At 47.6% G+C, this 17,810-nt stretch overlaps 1 protein-coding gene across 1 annotated transcript in view; it reads left to right on the forward strand.

The window, feature by feature from the left end:
* The window catches only part of LOC147693179 (uncharacterized), a 708,628-nt gene that overhangs the window by 254,002 nt on the left and 436,816 nt on the right, over window positions 1-17,810 (forward strand). Inside the window, 2 exon segments of the mRNA XM_086939582.1 lie at window positions 15,188-15,456; window positions 16,525-16,720. Of these exon segments, the coding sequence (XP_086795708.1) occupies window positions 15,188-15,456; window positions 16,525-16,720 (465 nt within the window).

The following is a 17,810-nucleotide window of genomic DNA, read 5'->3' on the forward strand; positions in this document are numbered from 1 at the left end:
GATACAGAAACTGCCAAATCTATGGGAGCCCTACAACTACCCTCCAACAGAGGCTCCTCTCGTCGTCCCTTTTATAGGGGGGCCTCCAAAACAATTTCATCAAAGAATAGCTCCTCTACTTACAGAAAACAAATCCAACCTTCCTCCTCCCCGGGGTTCTATCATGGAGGATATAGAGGAAACAACAATAGGGGAAGAGGCAAAAATAATTCCACCGTCACTTCCCCTGCAAACTAGCAGTGACTTCCCTCCGCTTCCCCCTGACCATTCCACTCCTGTCGGGGGACGCCTATCAAAGTTCCTACATGTCTGGAATTTCATTACAACAGACAAGTGGCGAAGACAAATTATCCAGTATCGTAAATTGCCTGGAACTCACTGGTACTCCATCAAACATTCCTCCCAGAGAACACCCAATGTCCTCAGAACATCTCACTCTTCTCAAACAAGAGGTTCTTCCCCTGTTACAAAAACATGCAATAGAACCAGTCCCTTTGCCTCATTAAGACACAGGAGTGTATTCACTATACTTGCTAATACCAAAAAAGGATGTCTCTCTCAGACCAATACTGGACCTCAGGCCATTAAATCTATACATTCAGTCAGATCATTTTCATATGGTCACTCTCCAACAGGTACTCCCACTACTCCAACAAGGCAACTTTCTATCCACTCTACATTTAAAGGACACCTACTTTTACATTCCCATTCACCCCACTGACTGGAAATATCTTAGGTTTGTGATAAACGGACAACACTACCAATTCAAAGTCCTTCCATTCGGAGTAACCACAGCACCCAGACTCTTCACCAAGTGCCTCGCAGTAGTGGCATTTTTTTTAAGAAGACAACATATTCACATTTTTCCTTATCTGGACGACTGGCTCATAAAAGCCAAGTCAACACACACACAAAACGATACACTTGCTGCACGATTTGGTATTCACAGTCAACCTCTCCAACCTCTCCAAATCCCATCTCCAACCGCCACAACACAATAATATCTAGGAGCTACAGTAAACACTTCAAAAGCTCTAGCATATCCCAAGCCAGTCAGAATAAGCACCATGCAAGCCCTCATATCAAAATGTATGCCTCAACACTCATTACCAGCTCAAATGTTCATGCAGTTAATCGGGATGATGGCTTTGTGCATTCTGATAGTCCCTTACGCAAGACTCGAGATGTGTCCCTTACGGGAGTGTTTGGCACGTCAGTGGAACAAGGCTCAAGGTCAGCTAAAAGATCTGGTGTTGGTGGACAGCTGCACACATCGCTCTCTGCAGTGGTGGAAGACTCAAAACCTTTCCAGAGAGCAATCGTTCCTCGACCCGTTTCCACAGATAGTGCTCACAACAGATGCATCGTTCACCGGCTTGGAAGCTTATCTTCAAAATCATACTATTCAGGGCATATGGAACGCTCAACAAAACCAATTCCACATAAATTATCTGGAATTGCTAGCGATCTTCCTAGCACTAAAATCAATTCAACTCCACCTAGCAGGCAAAGCTGTTCTGATCTGTACAGACAACATGACAGCAATGTATTTCATACAAAAACTGGGGAGCCCTGCAGCTTTCACACCTGGCTCAAATCATATGGAGGTTGGCCATTCCGCAAAACATATAACTCCTTGCAGAACACCTCCCAGGAGTGCACAATCAGATTGCAGATCTGCTCACTCGTCAAAAACAGCAGATCCATGAATGGGAACTTCATCTTTAAGTTCTGCTTCCATTCTTTCAAATGTGGGGCTACCCAGAAGTAGACCTGTTTGCCACACATCAAAACGCAAAATGCCCAAGCTTCGCATCCAGGTATCCACACCCATTGTCCAAAGGCTATGTCCTATGGATGAACTAGTCCGACAAATTTGCTTACTCTTTTCCACCTCTCCCACTCATTCCGCTAGTGGTTCGGAAGCTCAAACAGCATTCTCTCAAAATTATCCTGGTGGCACCAACATAGGCCCGACAACCATGGTTCACAACCCTCTTGGAACTATCAGTAGTTCCTCATCAAAATGACCCCCTCGCAACCCTGGTATTCGCCCCAATTACGCATACTTAAGCTTGCTTGTAAGAAATTGGAGCGAGTGTGGCGGGCGGCCTATTGCCCACTAGCCAAGGTAGCTTACCGCCCGGCACAGCTGGAGTACTATGCCAGTATTAAACTGGCCAAATCTGAATACTTTGTCAGAAGAATTGAGAAGGCCAATAATAAGTCGCGAAATTTTTTCCATTGTCACGTGGAAGACACCTTGTTTGCGATTAAGTCTTTGAGATCCGGTGCCCCTGGCGATACATGCCCAGCCCGGGTGTTGGCTGCAGTGGCAGAATCAGTGACAATAGAGGTTTCGCAGATAATGGGCCTATCCTTTAAAACATCTAAGGTTCCCGAGGAATGGAAACAGGCAAAGCTTCTTCCCTTGCTGAAGAAGACGGGTGCTGATCCTGCTGTGCCGGGCAACTATAGACCTATTTCCCTGCTTCCAGCCATAGCGAAAATAGGAGAGAAACTTGCTTTTCGTCAGCTGAATGCCTTTGTGAATCTTCTGAGTCTCTCCACCCTGCCCAGTCCGGCTTTCGTGCAGCACATAGCACGAAGTCAGCTTTGGTGGAGATCACAGAGGCTATTAGGGAGTGTTTGGACAGTGGCGGCAGAGCGGTTCTAATTTTATTGGACCTCTCTGCCGCGTTTGACACTGTCCTGCACTCTCTCCTCCTGACTCGATTGGCTGAGATTGGTGTGCTGGGCTCAGCACTAGAATGGGTGAAATCTTTTTTGTCCGATAGGTCCCAGCAGGTTTGGATCCCACCTTTTTGTTCCTCGGCCAAGCCTCTTACTACCGGGGTACCCCAGGGGTCCACATTGAGCCCCTTGCTTTTTAATGTGTATCTTACCCCGCTTATAGTGATGGCTGAACAAATGGGGGCCAAAATTATAGCGTATGCAGATGATACGCAACTTTTATTTACATGGCCTGATACAGCACTTGACACTGAGGTCATTTGTTCCTGTCTTTCTTCGGTCTTTAATTGGTTAGCAGCGGCTCAGCTGAAATGCAACGAAGACAAAACAGAAACTTTGTTGTATGGACAATTTCCGCCTAATTTTAGAGAACTCTTGTGGCCTCCGGATTTTCCCCAGCCAAGCTCAGTTACCATCCCTGCAAGGAACTTGGGAGGTTTGGGGAGGATCTGAGGTTTGAGGCACACATAAAGAAACTTACAGGGGTGTGCTTCGGATCTCTCAAGGCTATGAGAAAGTTCTTTCCATATCTCCCATCTTCGGCAAGTGAGTCGGTCGCAAGGGCTTTAATACTATCACGGCTCGACTATGCCAACTCTCTTCTTCGTGGAACCCCAGCCTTCCTAGTCGCCAGATTACAGATCATCCAAAATGCGACGGCGAGACTTCTCTGCAATGTGCCCAGTAGAGAGAGTGTACGAATCCATCTGTAAGAACTACATTGGCTACCAGTAACTCAAAGGGTTACTTTTAAAATCCTAACACTAGCATTTAAAGCAGTCAATGATCTTGGGCCTTCGTATCTGAAGTAAAGATTCAGCCGCTACACCCCCACTCGATCTCTACGCTTAGCTGATTGTAATTTACTGAGTGTACCCCGCTTTCGGCGAGTGCGCCTTGGAGGCCAGTCAATTGCTGTCCTTGCGGCTTCGGCCTGGAAAACTCTGCCTTTGTTCTTAAGATCAATTCAGAATTTTGTACCTTTTAAGAAGGCACTGAAAACGCATCTTTTTAGGTTTGCTTATTAGACTTTTTAAATTTCTTCTGTTTTTTTCGGCCACCTGCTAGTTTTTTTCCTTTTGCGCCAGGATACTCTGGTAGTAACAGAGCGCGTTATAAAACAGCTAAAATAAATAAAAGCTACGCCTTTCACCCAACCGTCTCACTCAGAGCCATGGAGAGATAAGGCATCCAGACCCCAGTCAACTCAACCTTGCGATCTGGCTCCTGAAGTCTTATAGTTCGGTTACCTCAATCTCCCGCCAGACTACATGAACATCATTAAACAGGCTAGACGCCCTACCACTAAAGCTTGCTATGCCGCTAAGTGGAAAAGAGTTGTAATTTACTGTACAAATAACAAATTCAATGCACTAGATGCTTCTATTCAAAACATCTGCATCTATAACAGTGTAACCTTGCATATACATCCATAAGACTACATCTCGCTGCAACAGCAGCCTATCTCCAAAACAGACACCATTTGTCTTGCTTTAGAGTACCAGCTATCAAAGCATTTATGGTAGGACTCAAAAGAATAATCCCACCTACAGTTCCATCCTCATCAATATGGAACTTACCAGACTCATGAGCCCCCCATTTGAACCTCTGCATAAATGCACATTACAATTTCTCACCTGGAAAGTAGCTTTCCTGGTGGCAATAACCTCTCTCAGAAGAGTCAGTGAACTCCAGGCGTTAACCATAGAAGAACCATTTCTGCAAATTCATCATAACAAAGGGGTTCTTAGAACGAACGCAAAATGTCTACCTAAAGTAGTGTCTGCTTTCCAACGTAACCAGTCTGTAGAGCTCCCAGTATTTTCCCCGCTACCAGACTCAGTAGCAAAACGAGCTCTTCACACACTAGACGTAAAAAGAGAAATACTTTACTACATTGAAAGAACAAAATCCTTTAGAAAGACGAAACAACTTTTTGTAGCTTTCTCCCCACCTCATAAAGGAAACCCTATCTCAAAAACAGGGATTTAAGATGGCTTGTTAAATGCTAAACACATATTAAACATTTCCCTAGAGCTCACTCCACATGTAAACTAGGGGCATCTATGGCCTTATTAGGGAACATTCCTCTAGATGACATCTGCAAAGCAGCAACTTGGTCTACACCACACACGTTCACAAAGCACTATTGCGTAGACGTGCAAGCAAAGCAACAAGTTAGTGTGGGCCAGGCTGTATTAAGAACACTTTTTCAAACCACTGCAACAGATACAGGTAGCCACTGCTAAGGAGGTAACTGCTGTATAGTCTATGCACAAGTATACAATCTACAGCTCATATGCCTCGAACGGAAAATGCTACTTTCCAGTATGCATCTGTTCTTGGCATGTAGAGCTGTAGATTCGTATACGCCCACCCGCCTCCCCGGATACCTCCATCTGTTCCAGTACTATCTTACTTAGATACATTACACATGGACATCCTCTGCTATTTCTTACTAATTCCATCACAACCCTCCATGGCAAAGCAATCTGAAGATGGAGTTGATGCCCATGCGCATTATCATCCTAAGGAGGAGTCACCTACCTCGTGGCTGCAAAGACTTCTTCCAGGACAAATACAAAGTGCAAACATCCGAGCCCAACACCAGATGGTGATCTGTGCACAAGTAAACAAATCTACAGCTCTACGTGCTAAGGACAGATGCATACTGGTAAGTAGCATTTTCCTTAATGCTCATGTTCTCTGGTTTTTAGGAAACAGCAGCTCAGTGCTTTTTTTGTAATACAGTTCTAACATGCAACAGATATTCCAGTAAAGACAAAGACACAAGCGCTGAGATGACGTCAGATAATGTATGTGAGGCAGAGAACAAACATGTCACCAGAGCAGTTGCTTCTTGGACCCATCAGCACCTCTACACCAGATAATGCAGCAGAATAACTTATTTATAAAATATGTATGTGTTCAGAGCCCCCCACAAACTGAGCCCTGGAAAATGCTCATAGTGCTTTGTTTTTATTTATGATAAGTCATCTTTAAAAAAAACATTAACAAAGGTAAATAACTTGTGCAGAGCTACTTGGCTTTGTTCATGTTTAAAGAAAATGTTTTATGTGTACTTTCAATGTTTCCCTGTGTTTTCCCTATTAGTTGTGAGCTATTTTTGTTGCTGCTTCTTTCCCCCTCCCTAATTACTTATGTGTTGCTGTGCAACATGTAAAAAAACATAAACAAACCAAATAGATTATGCATAGCAAAGCCTATTGGCTTTGGCAATGCTTGCAACGTGGCTGTTGGACTTGGCATCTTTTGGCACGACTTTCCCAGTCTTTTTGCTTCTGACCTCGTGATTTGGACTGTGTGCTGCAGTTCGTTTTTGCTGATTTTAGGACTCTGGGGACTTTACCACTGCTGAACAGTGTTAAAGTGCAAGTGCTCCCTGTATAAATTGTATTAGGGATTGGTTTATCCATGATCGGCATATTTGATTTACTAGTACATCCCTAGTAAAGTGCGCTAGGTGTGCCCAGGGCCTGAAATCAAATTCTACTAGTGGGCCTGCAGCACTGATTGTGCCACCCACATGAGTAGCACTGCAAACCTGTCTCAGATTTGCCACTGCAGTGTCTGTGTGTGCAGTTTTGAACTGCCATTTCAAACTGGCAAGTGCATCCAGTTGCCAAGCCCAACCCTCCCCTTTTACTATTTGTAAGACATCCCTAAAGTAGGCCCAAGGCAGTCTCCTGGGCAGGGTACAGTCCATTTAAACGGTAGGCTATGTACTGGTGGGTTTTACACGTCCTAATAGTGAAATACTGTTAATGTCTTGTTTCCCTATTGCAAGAACTACCTCTCCCACAGGGTAATATGGGGATTGCCTTTAAATATCTTTTAAGCGTAAGTTCCCATTGGGAACTGATAAAAATTTGGAGTTTGGTGTCTCTGAACTCACAATTTAAAAGTATGTCTTTTGGTGAAGTTGATTTTTAAATTGTGTGTTTGAAAATGTCACTTTTAAGAAAGTGGACATTATCATGCCTAACCATTCTGTGCCTCTGCCGGCCTGTAGAATCCACGTCTGGGTAAGGATGGCAGTTGGGCTCTTGTGCATTCACTCTAGACAGTCACACAAAGGATGATGGGCCTTCGTGAGCTGAAGTGGTAGGAGTTGTCACTGACACCTGAATAGGGCTGTGCCAGTCCTCACACTGGAGAACAGGCCTTATGGGCCTGGCGGCGCAGGGCACGCTTTAATCCCCGAGTTCACCTGCCTTGTATAAAACAGAGACACGAGACACTCTGTTGAGCGTGGAAGCCAGGATTATTAGCTGCAGCTAAGCACAGTTATCCCAGAAGTTACACACGAGGTGGGTTCTAAGGAGACTGCCACTTCAATCCGTGGTGCACAGTCTTTTATAGCAACATATATACAGCATCTTACTCCTTACACATACAAAACGAACCAATGAGAAAAGTTGGAAAACAAGCTATCAGGTGTCTCAAATACGCCCCTCTCTCAGACCCCGTGTGCTACCCCTCCCAACAAATTAATCAGTGATGGTGTCAACAATCCCTTCTTGCAGGTGGCGGACGTATTTGTGTGCCTCAAAGGATAGTTGTGTAATAGGAGAATACAAGGAGAGAATAGCGAAGGTCAGTCGGATAAGATAGTACAAGGAAAGCAATAGGAGAAGGCAAATAGTCGGCCGAGACAGGGATCAATCGAGCCAGACATGGATTAACGAACTCAGTCAGGCCCTGACATCGGGTTTCGTGAACAAGGGCAATAGAGTTACTTTTTAACCTAAAGGACATGTAGCAGCTGGAAAAGCAAAAACACATTGTTCGCCGTGCTGCCTGAGTGAGGGCAACACAAAATGGCGGCAAGACACAAAATGGCGGCTAGATACGGGACGAAGTCAGAAATCGTAGAACCTCAGACCCTCCTTTTGCCATTACTCAGGTAAAACACCAAGGACTCAAGTTAATCTTAGTCGATGTCAATGGCCATGAGGTCATCGAACTGTTGCTGTAGCATCATTCTAATATTCTCTGTTTTCTGTGACACAGGCTTCGGGACACACATAGTGGCGCAAAGACCACAGATGGCAGGTCCACACTGTACACAGAGACAACAAGAGAAAATTATGGCCAAAATCATTCCAAGGAAAGTTCGTATCTTCCATCCCCATGTGGACAGTAGTACCCAAAACCATCCCATCACAGACCAATCTCCCGTGTCCTGATGTATAGACTCAGAGATGATATGTAACTTGGAGATAGCTTGGTATACTGTAGAGGCATTATCAGGAATGTAAACATAGCAACTAGACCCGATCAATTTACAGACTCCTCCACAATCTGCAAGGATAATATCGAAAACTATCCGATTTTGCAACGTCATAAGACGATCTGCCTGAAGTTCGGCTGTCAGATTACTCAAGGCTCCAGAAGTTGCATTTATGGTAGCCTCAACAACGCGAACTAATTGTCTGATGTCTCTGCTATTGGCCATTGGGCCCCAGAAAGGAAGCAACCCTTTAATAAAGTCACCTCCCTCCTGTCCTGCTGTGTCTTTCGAATCAATGACTCCCCTGGCATATCTTTTCCTAAAATGACCTGAAGGAGCAGTATATGTTGGAGGAATAAGAAAAGTCACATAACAGGTTCCTGAGAAATAAGTAGGAAGCCATGTATAGGCTCTATCATGACAGATAAAATATGTGCCTTGTGATGGCACTAGTGGTGAGGGAATCTGAGGTGTATAGACATAAGTATGAGAGCAGACACTCTTTTCCTGTTGATTTTTAACATTCTGGCCATTAATTTGAAAGCAGAAATTTCCTCGATGAGGTACAGAACAGATTGGCGGGGAGCTCCTTCGCTTAGCCTTATTGGTGAGGCTAATAACATAACGGGTTATATTCCAGGCATCATGTGCTCTTTTCTCATCTACGGGAATCCTACTAATCTGAGCAATTTTAGCCATAGCCACTATTCCCTTAATCAAGGAACTGTGACTGAAGTCTGCTCCACCACCATATGGACTACCAGGAAGATACCGTAGCTGATTCTGATAAATGTTAGAGAACAAAGCCAAATATGCCCAAGCGGAACCTTCATAGGAGAATGGAAAGACTAAATATGGCATACCTCTCTCTGTATTATGAGGCATGAGCCCACAGACACAACAATTAGTCGTATTCATCACCAGTTGGTGCTGATGCAATAACTGAATAAATTAATTATTGAAATATTTGGTTCTCCTAGTCTGTTCGTGTTCTGAGAGTGTATAAAACCGATGTGGAGAGGCAGTAGTAAGGAGAGATAAAGAGACAGAGGTTGGGACAGGTGATGGCTGTATAGCATAAACAACCCAATTTATACACGCTAATAAAGTACATAAACATATCAGAATACATAAGGTTATGCCACATGGACTAACCATCAATTTCTTGAATTTACTTTTCATGTTTACAGTCTGATCATTAATTTCCACTTTAACACCCATACTCTAAAGCGTTGCTCACAGCAATCTTCCTAGATCACTTAGCTGTGGTTGTTAGCCGTCCTATGACACTGCAAGTCCTGCAGACCTATGTCACTACTCAGGTCACAGCTTAAGACTCCTACTGTGACCCTTTAACTTGATGGATAGTGGAGGAAAAAAATTAATGTCTTTAAAAAAAGTATAATCAGGGGGGCGTGGCTAAGATGGCGGCCTGAGCGGACGTGCCTGGCGAGGCTCCCCGGCCCTGAACCCCGTATCGCCATTTAATAGCAAGCATTAACCCCTAAAATTCTTCGAGACCACGACCGGAGGTGCAGTACTGGCTCCGGTGCTCCCAGATCGCCGCTCTATGCGACACCGCCAGCGGAAGCTGTGAACGTTTGGCAGGGGCCCTCGCCGGCGGGAAGCGGAGTAATGGCGGCTGCTGAGGCCTGGCTTCTGGAGTGATTCCGGCGCCCCCTGGTCCCGGGCGGCAAGAACAGCAGGTTTCCTGATGGGGCCGAGAGCGCCGAACACATGCAGCAGCGACGGGGATGACAACTGGGCAGCTAAGCCTTCCGACGACCGAGGGGCGGCCCGAGCGGACTGCGGCGACGTCTGGTGGCAGTCGGGCGGGCTGCTGCGGCAATCGAGCCCCCGGCTCTGGGCCTGGTCTGCGTGAGGGCGGTGACCGGGCTCCAGCTCAAGAGCCTGGTGACACTGAGAGCTCATCTGTCGAGGGCCGGGGCGCCGGACCTGGTGAGCGGCGGTGAGCCCCCGGCGCCTGGAGAACCGGCGCGAGGACAGTGGAGGAAATGGAGGACCGGTGCCTTGGCCGTGAGGAGCCCCTGGGGCTGGCCGGAGATATGATATGATATAAAGGCTTTTATAACGCGCTCTATTACTAAGATAGTATCCTGGCGCGGTGCGCTCCGGCTGCTCCGTGCGAGGGGTGAGACTGTTGCCGTCCTGCACCTGGGGGCACTGGCCGGCCCACTGGACTCCTGCCGCGACTGGCCCCTCGACGCTCGGCTGCTGCACCTAAGGGCTCTGCGTACACGCTGTGCCCACAGTCCGCTCCCTGGACCCCACGCACGCCCTAATGGGCAAGCCACTTGAACCCTTTACATGCAGGGCACGTGGGCATAACAGTCACTCTTCTTCTGTGCCCCTCTGAGGAGAATACTGCTGCCCAGTGGCTCTCGCCACCCTGCACCCTCGACCAGACAGAGCTACGAGGTCTTTGGCCCATACCGTAGGATTACGGCGAATCTAGACCTGCGCTGACCGACTCCAGACCCTACCGGGCTGACAAAAGCGCGTGCTGACACCCCGGCGACCTTGCTGCGCTGTCCTCCGGACCCCCGATTGGGCTCCCATGCCTGACGGTCCTTGTCCCCGGTTCTGCGGAGGCGCTACCTACGGCCTCGTGGGAGAACCCCTGGGCACTCATCGGCTCTTGCGCACCGCCATCATGGCCAACACCTCCAGCCAAGATGACGAAACGGCTCCCATCACAAGGGCCTTCCTTGCCTCCCTCTTTAACACTTTGAGGGACGATTTCCAGACCCTGAAGCAGGAATTAGCGGGAGAACAGTGGGAACTGCGCCAGACATAGATGGTCTGGGGGAACACGTGGCGGCGGTGGTGGATGCGGACCAGACTCGCAGCATGGAGGTGGATAGGCTGCAGCAGGAGATAATCCGTCTTCAGGATCAACAAGTGGACTTACAGGCGCACTCGGAAGATCACGAGAACCGTTCCCAGAGAAACAACATACGGGTCCGGGGGGTTCCGTTGAAATCAGAGGGGAACAGCATCGTCACCTATCTACAGGAGCTATTCTGCGAGAAATCGGCGAGTTCGACATCCGTATTGACCGCGCGCACAGGGTCGGACCGGCGCGCCGCGCACAGGCCCCCCGCCGGACATACTGGCATTCCTCCCCGACTTCCCTCTGAAGGAACGCATCTTGAGGGAGGCCCGCTCGAAACAACCGATCACCTTCTGGGGAGATCCTGTGGCCCTCTTCCAGGGAATGTCTGACATAATATCGACAGACAGAATATCGAACTACAAAAATATCGGAACAAAAATATCGACATCAAAAATATCGGAATCCTATCTTCATAAAGGTAAGTACAAAAATATCGGAAAAAAAATATCGTAGTACAAAAATATCGGAATTAAAAATATCGTTTTTTTGAATGTATTAATAATAATGTAAAAATTTTAAAATACATATAATTTTACAAATATTAAATAAAAATATTTAAAAAAATTAAAACTAATACATATACATTTAAAATAAATAAAACACTTAATAATTTAATGTAATTTTATTTTTTTTAATGTTATTTAATTGATTTAATGTAATATTTTTTTGTTTTTACCCTGTACACCTGTACCCCAAAAACCCCAAACTGACCCCGAACCCTAAAAATATCCCTGTACCCCAAAAACCCAAAACTGACCCTGAACCCTAAAAAGTACCCCTTTACCCAAAAACTGAAAACTAAAAATACCCCTTTACCCAAAAAATGAAAACTGACCCTGAACCCTAAAAATACCCCTTTACCCATGAACTGAAAACTGACCCTTATCCCTAAAAATACCCCTTTACCCAAAAACTGAAAACTGACCCTGAACCCTAAAAATACCCCTTTACCCAAAAACTGAAAACTGACCCTGAACCCTAAAAATACCCCTTTACCCAAGAACTGAAAACTGACCCTGAACCCTAAACATATCCCTTTACCCAAAAACTGAAAACTGACCCTGAACCCTAAAAATACCCCTTTACCCAAAAACTGAAAACTGACCCTGAACCCTAAAAATACTCCTTTACCCAAAATTAATTAATATTATTTAATTACCAATTAATTATTAATTAACAATCACAATAAAGTACATATATTAGCACATTAGCTGTAATTAATTTAATTTAATTTAATAATTAATATTATTTTTCCCAATTAATTAATTAAGAATAACAAAAAATTATATATAAAAAATTACTATAATTAATGTAATTAACTAATTAATATGAATTAATTACCAACTAATTAATACTTAAAAATATGTACAAAATTATATTAATTAATGAACTAATTAATATAAATTAATTACCAATTAATTATTAATTAAAATATGTACAAACATATATTAATTAATTAATTATTATTAAATTACTGCCCACCCTATTCCCCTATAAACCCATAACCCGCTACAGAACATATTTATCAATTAATCAATTAATTAAAATTAATAAAAAATTATTTCTCAATTAATTAATAATTCCTACTAATTAATAATTAATTTAACATAATTAAATTACTTCCCACCCTATTCCCCTATAAACCCACAACCCGCTACAGTAGTAAAAGACAATATTTAATTAAATTACATTAAAAATAAATAATAGCACATAATAAATACAATATAATATACACTAAATTTATTGAAAAATTGATATTAGTAACATCGAAGTTATTTATTTCGATATTATTGACATCGATATTTAAAACTTCGATATTACTGATATCATACTAATATCGATATTAAGACTGTCGATATTACTTACCTTCGATATTTTGTCCCATCGATATTTAAACTTCGATATTATTGTATATCGATATTTAAAACTCGATATTTTGTCTGTGTACCCTTCCAGGATCTCTCCGCCATCACCCTGTAGAAGCGAAAAGCCTTCAGGGTAGCTATGGACTTCTTGAGAGACAAGCGAGTGCCATACACGTGGGGTCACCCGTTTCGCCTCATTTTCAAATGGAAAGGAACACTGCATCAGCTCAGATCGCTCCGAGACACGTGTGCGGTGCTGGACATTGACCTCCCGGAGGAAGCTGGTTCGAGGGGGACCTCTCCACATCGATCGCCGGATGGGACCACGAGTCGCCCTAAGGACGGCTGGCAGACTGTGCGACAAAGGCGATCTTCTAGGCCTCTTCCGAAGCCTGACCCCCTCATGGCTGCTCAGGAACGAGAGGCATCTGTGCAGGAGGTGGCAGACAACACGGCAGCCAAGCAGTAAGATGTTTCTGTTAAGGGGTTTGCTGTCATGTTACAGCTCCGTTTGGGGGGGGGGCGGGGGGCCGCTGAGTCGGCCGCTGCCATGTTCACCTCCACTTGGACACTCTACGGACCCAGACTCTGTCCTGATAGGCCCGAGACTATGAAAGGAGTTTGTTTTTCACACTCTACCACTGGCCCAGCCGAACTGATGACTGGACCTGGGACAATGTTCACTAGTTGGTTGCTCGCAGTTGGGGTTGGGAGGGGAAGGGGGGGGTGGGGAGAGAACGATGGGAGTTGGGGAGGGGCGTTGGAGTTGGGGGGGTACGGGGGAAGAAGGGGGGGGGTCGCCTTGTCCACAGAATTTTGAGTCCACCCTTGAGTCGCTCTGGCCAGCGCGCGCAGAACACAGCGCGATACGGCCGCCTGCAGCACGCCTCACTACTGCATGTCGAGTGCGGCACGCAGCCCGCCCGACTGACCGGTTAGAATGACACGCTCTTTGACTGCCCTCTCTCTCAACGTGAGAGGGCTCAACAACCCTATTAAGCGCAAGGCGGTCCTGTCCCTCCTAGAGCACTCGAAGGCTGACATCTGCCTCCTGCAGGAAACACACCTGTTACCCAAAGATCAACACAGACTCAACTCCCGATCCTTCCCATGGCAGTTTTTCTCGTCCGCAAACAAAAAGGTAGCCGGGGTGGCAATCCTAGTGGCCAAATCCTTTGAGGGGCAGGTCCTACAGAAAGAGGCTGAGATTAAGGGTTGGTTGCTGGTCCATCGGTTCTTAGTGGCGGGACAGACACTATTAGTGGGTACCATATATGCCCCCAACGAAGGCCAAGAGAACTTTTTGCATACTGCCCTAGAAGCTGCCACCGCCACCACGCATCCACATCTACTGCTCGGGAGTGACCTTAACCTAGTATTTCACAACATCGCGGACCGCTCCGGCCAGCGGTCTGGTCAGGTGGGGGCGCTCTCAGTGGCAGGGCGCGCTCACCTCTCAGACCTGGATCTGACCGACCTGTGGAGGCACTCACAGCCACAAGACACGGCATACACTTACTACTCCGCAGCTCACAAAACATATGCAAGACTTGATTACCTCCTGTGCTCCTCCCAACTGGTGCTGCAGGCACAAGATGTAGAGATTATCCCGGCCTCACTGTCCGATCACTCACCAGTGGTGGCGTCCTTTCTTATCCCGGCCTCACCCGGCCCACAGCGGCACTGGCGACTGCGAGATGGCCTTCTGCAGAATTCGACCACACTGGAACGGATTAAAACGGCGATGGCCCAGTTCCTCACTCACAACGCCAATGATGATACCACCAAAGCCGCCCAGTGGATAGCCCTTAAAGCGGTCCTCCGCGGTGAATTTATCTCCGTAGCCACGGCTAATAATAGGGAGCGCGCACAGAAGAGAGCCGAACTCACCCAACGGGTGGCGGAACTGGAACTGATGCACCAACGCACAGGGGCGGCCCGGGCGGGCCTCAGCTGTGCGCAGAGCGAAAAATGTTGGCGGCTTTAGACCAGGATGTGGCAGAATATGCCGCCATGCGCCACAGGCACGCATACTATACCGGGGGAGAACGCTGCGGGAAATTGTTAGCGAGCAGATTGCAGGAGCAGCGACAGAGGCAGCATGTCCGAACCCTCCAGCCTAACCACGGTGCCCCAATCACGGAGGACGTGGCCACTGCCCCGCCCTTTAGAGACTATTACACTAAATTATACGCGGCGGACCACCTCGACCTGCAGAACGGCCATGATTATCTGCAGGGAGCGACCCTACCATCCCTGAATGAAGCACAAAAGACGTTCCTCGACCGACCCATTGGTCTGGAAGGGGTAATTTCGGCGATTGCCCGCCTCAAGTTGGGGAAGTCGCCAGGCCCAGACGCATACACAGCGGCCTTTTATAAAACATTCTGCCCACAGGTGGCCCCGCTGCTGAGGGACCTCTTTAACACCTTCGACCAGCCTGGTGCCATCCCCCCGGATCTGCTAGAAGCAGCAATCTCGGTGATTCCCAAGCCCGGACGAGACCCCACCAGATGTGGCTCCTACAGGCCAATATCCCTGTTGAACCTCGACCTGAAGCTGTACATGGGCATCCTTGCTGGTAGACTGGCACCTTACATGCAGCAACTGGTGGAGCCCGACCAGGCGGGCTTCATCCCGCAACGGCAGTCCAGCGACAACACCAGGCGAGTCCTCCATCTTATAAAGGCTGGGTCACGGACGAGGCCGGGCTGCATGCTCCTCACTATTGATGCAGAGAAGGCATTCGATAGGGTGCACTGGCCATACCTAGATTTGGTGCTGCAGCGGTTCGGGATGGGAGAAACCCTCCGCAACCGTATATTTAACTGTTATCGCCAACCAAACGCAGCGGTCCGGGTTAATGGTCACACCTCTCCATGATTCCCAATCGGAAGGGGGACCAGACAGGGGTGCCCGCTTTCACCCCTCCTGTTCGCGCTCTATATGGAGCCGTTGGCACAACATGTTAGGCAACACCATCTCATCACAGGCATCCATTTCGGCGGGGACACACACACGATCAGTCTCTATGCCGACGACATATTACTTTCCCTGAACAATCCGCTACAATCCCTCCGAGCGCTCTTTATTGAGCTCCACATCTTTGCGTTAGCATCAGGTTTCAAGATAAATGTGGAGAAATCAGAGGCACTGAATATATCGCTGTCGCCAGACGTGTTGGCGGACGCCAAAGCTGAGTTTGACCTGCAGTGGTCGACATCTACCATTCCCTATCTGGGGGTCTTGTTGGCCCCAACGGTGCAAGCCACGGTTGATGCCAATTATGCTAGACTTAGCTCCCGTCTCCGCGACGATCTCAGGAGATGGAAACATCTCACCCTGTCATGGCTGGGTCGTATAGCGGCCGTCAAAATGACCTTGCTGCCACAGGCCCTTTATGTGTTTCAGACCCTCCCTCTCCGTCCTCCGGCAGGATGGCTCCAGAAGACACAATCAGACCTAGCGCGCTTTGTCTGGAACGGTCGCCTCCCACGATTTAAACATACGATCGCTATCGTCCCCCCCCCCGAACATGGCGGGGTAGGAGTGCTTGACCTCACTCTATACTTTCAGGCGACCCAGCTTCGCACTCTGGTGGAGTGGCACCAACTGGAATCTAGCAAACACTGGCTTTTTCAAGACCAGGCGGTGGCTGGTCGGACGCTCCAGGGTGTCCCGTTCTTGCCACGCTGCCATAGACCTCCCAACCTCTACGCCTTGCTAATCACCAGCACAGTTCTGAATGTGTGGGACAAGGTGGCCGTTAAGCAGGAGCTCACTTCCTTCCCCTCCCCGATGACGCCGCTCTTCGACAACCCCGACTTCTCCCCCGGCCTTGACCCCGGGGAGTTTGTGAAGTGGAGGACTACACTATGCAGGGATCTGGGACATATGTTTGACCTTGACGGCATTCTTCCCTTTCAGAAGGTGAGCGAGGACTACGGCATACCGGAAACGGATCGCTTGCCCTATCTGCAGGTTCGCCACTGGGTTTTACAACCGTCGGTCAGGCCCGGAGCACAGCGTTTTCTCACCCCGTACGAGAAGTGGCTACTGACACGCACTTCTGATAAAAAACTGATCTCAGATCTGTATCAACACTTACTCCTCACCAACATACACACATACAACGCAGGGAGGTTCAGGTGGGAGAGAGACCTGGGGAGACAACTCACATGCAAGGAATGGGAGGGGGTTTACTACAGAGCCAGACATTCAGCCTACCACACGGGCCTCACCGAAACTATGACCAAGGTGGCCACCTACTGGTACCACACACCTGAACGCTTACATCGATGGGACCCACGAGTTAGCGACCGCTGTTGGAGGGGGTGTGGGGAGCTTGGAACACTGGAGCACTTACTTTGGAGTTGCGACAGTCTACAGCCCTATTGGACCTCAATCCTAGATTTGATAGATGCACACTTAGATACTCAACCCCCCAGGTTCCCTGCTTATGTCCTGCTTGGCCTTCCTAATGCCTTGATGTACCCCTTGAAATCCAGGAGATGGAGACTTATTGCGATCGCACTAGGGGCAGCTGTGCAAAACATTGTAGCGCATTGGAGAGCTACTCAGCCTCCCTTACAAATAGGGTGGCTGCATAGACTATGGGTGGTCCTAGGGTTGGAGAAATTGTCACTGGCAAAGGCAGGGAAGGGAGAAGAATTTGCAGCACTTTAACGGCCATTCCTGACCCTGCTGACGGGAGAATTCCGTGAACTGAGCTGCCCCCGATACCTACGATTGCTGCGCCTCGCAGATACCCCGCTTACGGAACTTAAAGCGCAGCCACGTAAACGCAAGACTCCGGGCGGCCCTGCAACCTATGGAACCTACTAGTGAGGTGATGCCTTATAGGCTATTTCTTTGCTCCGTGAACAAGGAGGGGGGTGGTTGTGGGAGGAGGGTGGGGGGCAGAGGTTGGTCTTTCTTCTTTCTTTCCTTTCTTTTTTCCTCTTGTCGCATAACCACTACAGCATGCACCTGTTTTTTAGCCCTTAAGACGCGACTGGCC

The sequence above is a fragment of the Lissotriton vulgaris genome, chromosome 9 (assembly GCF_964263255.1).
Source record: "Lissotriton vulgaris chromosome 9, aLisVul1.2, whole genome shotgun sequence".
Lineage (NCBI taxonomy): Eukaryota > Metazoa > Chordata > Amphibia > Caudata > Salamandridae > Lissotriton > Lissotriton vulgaris.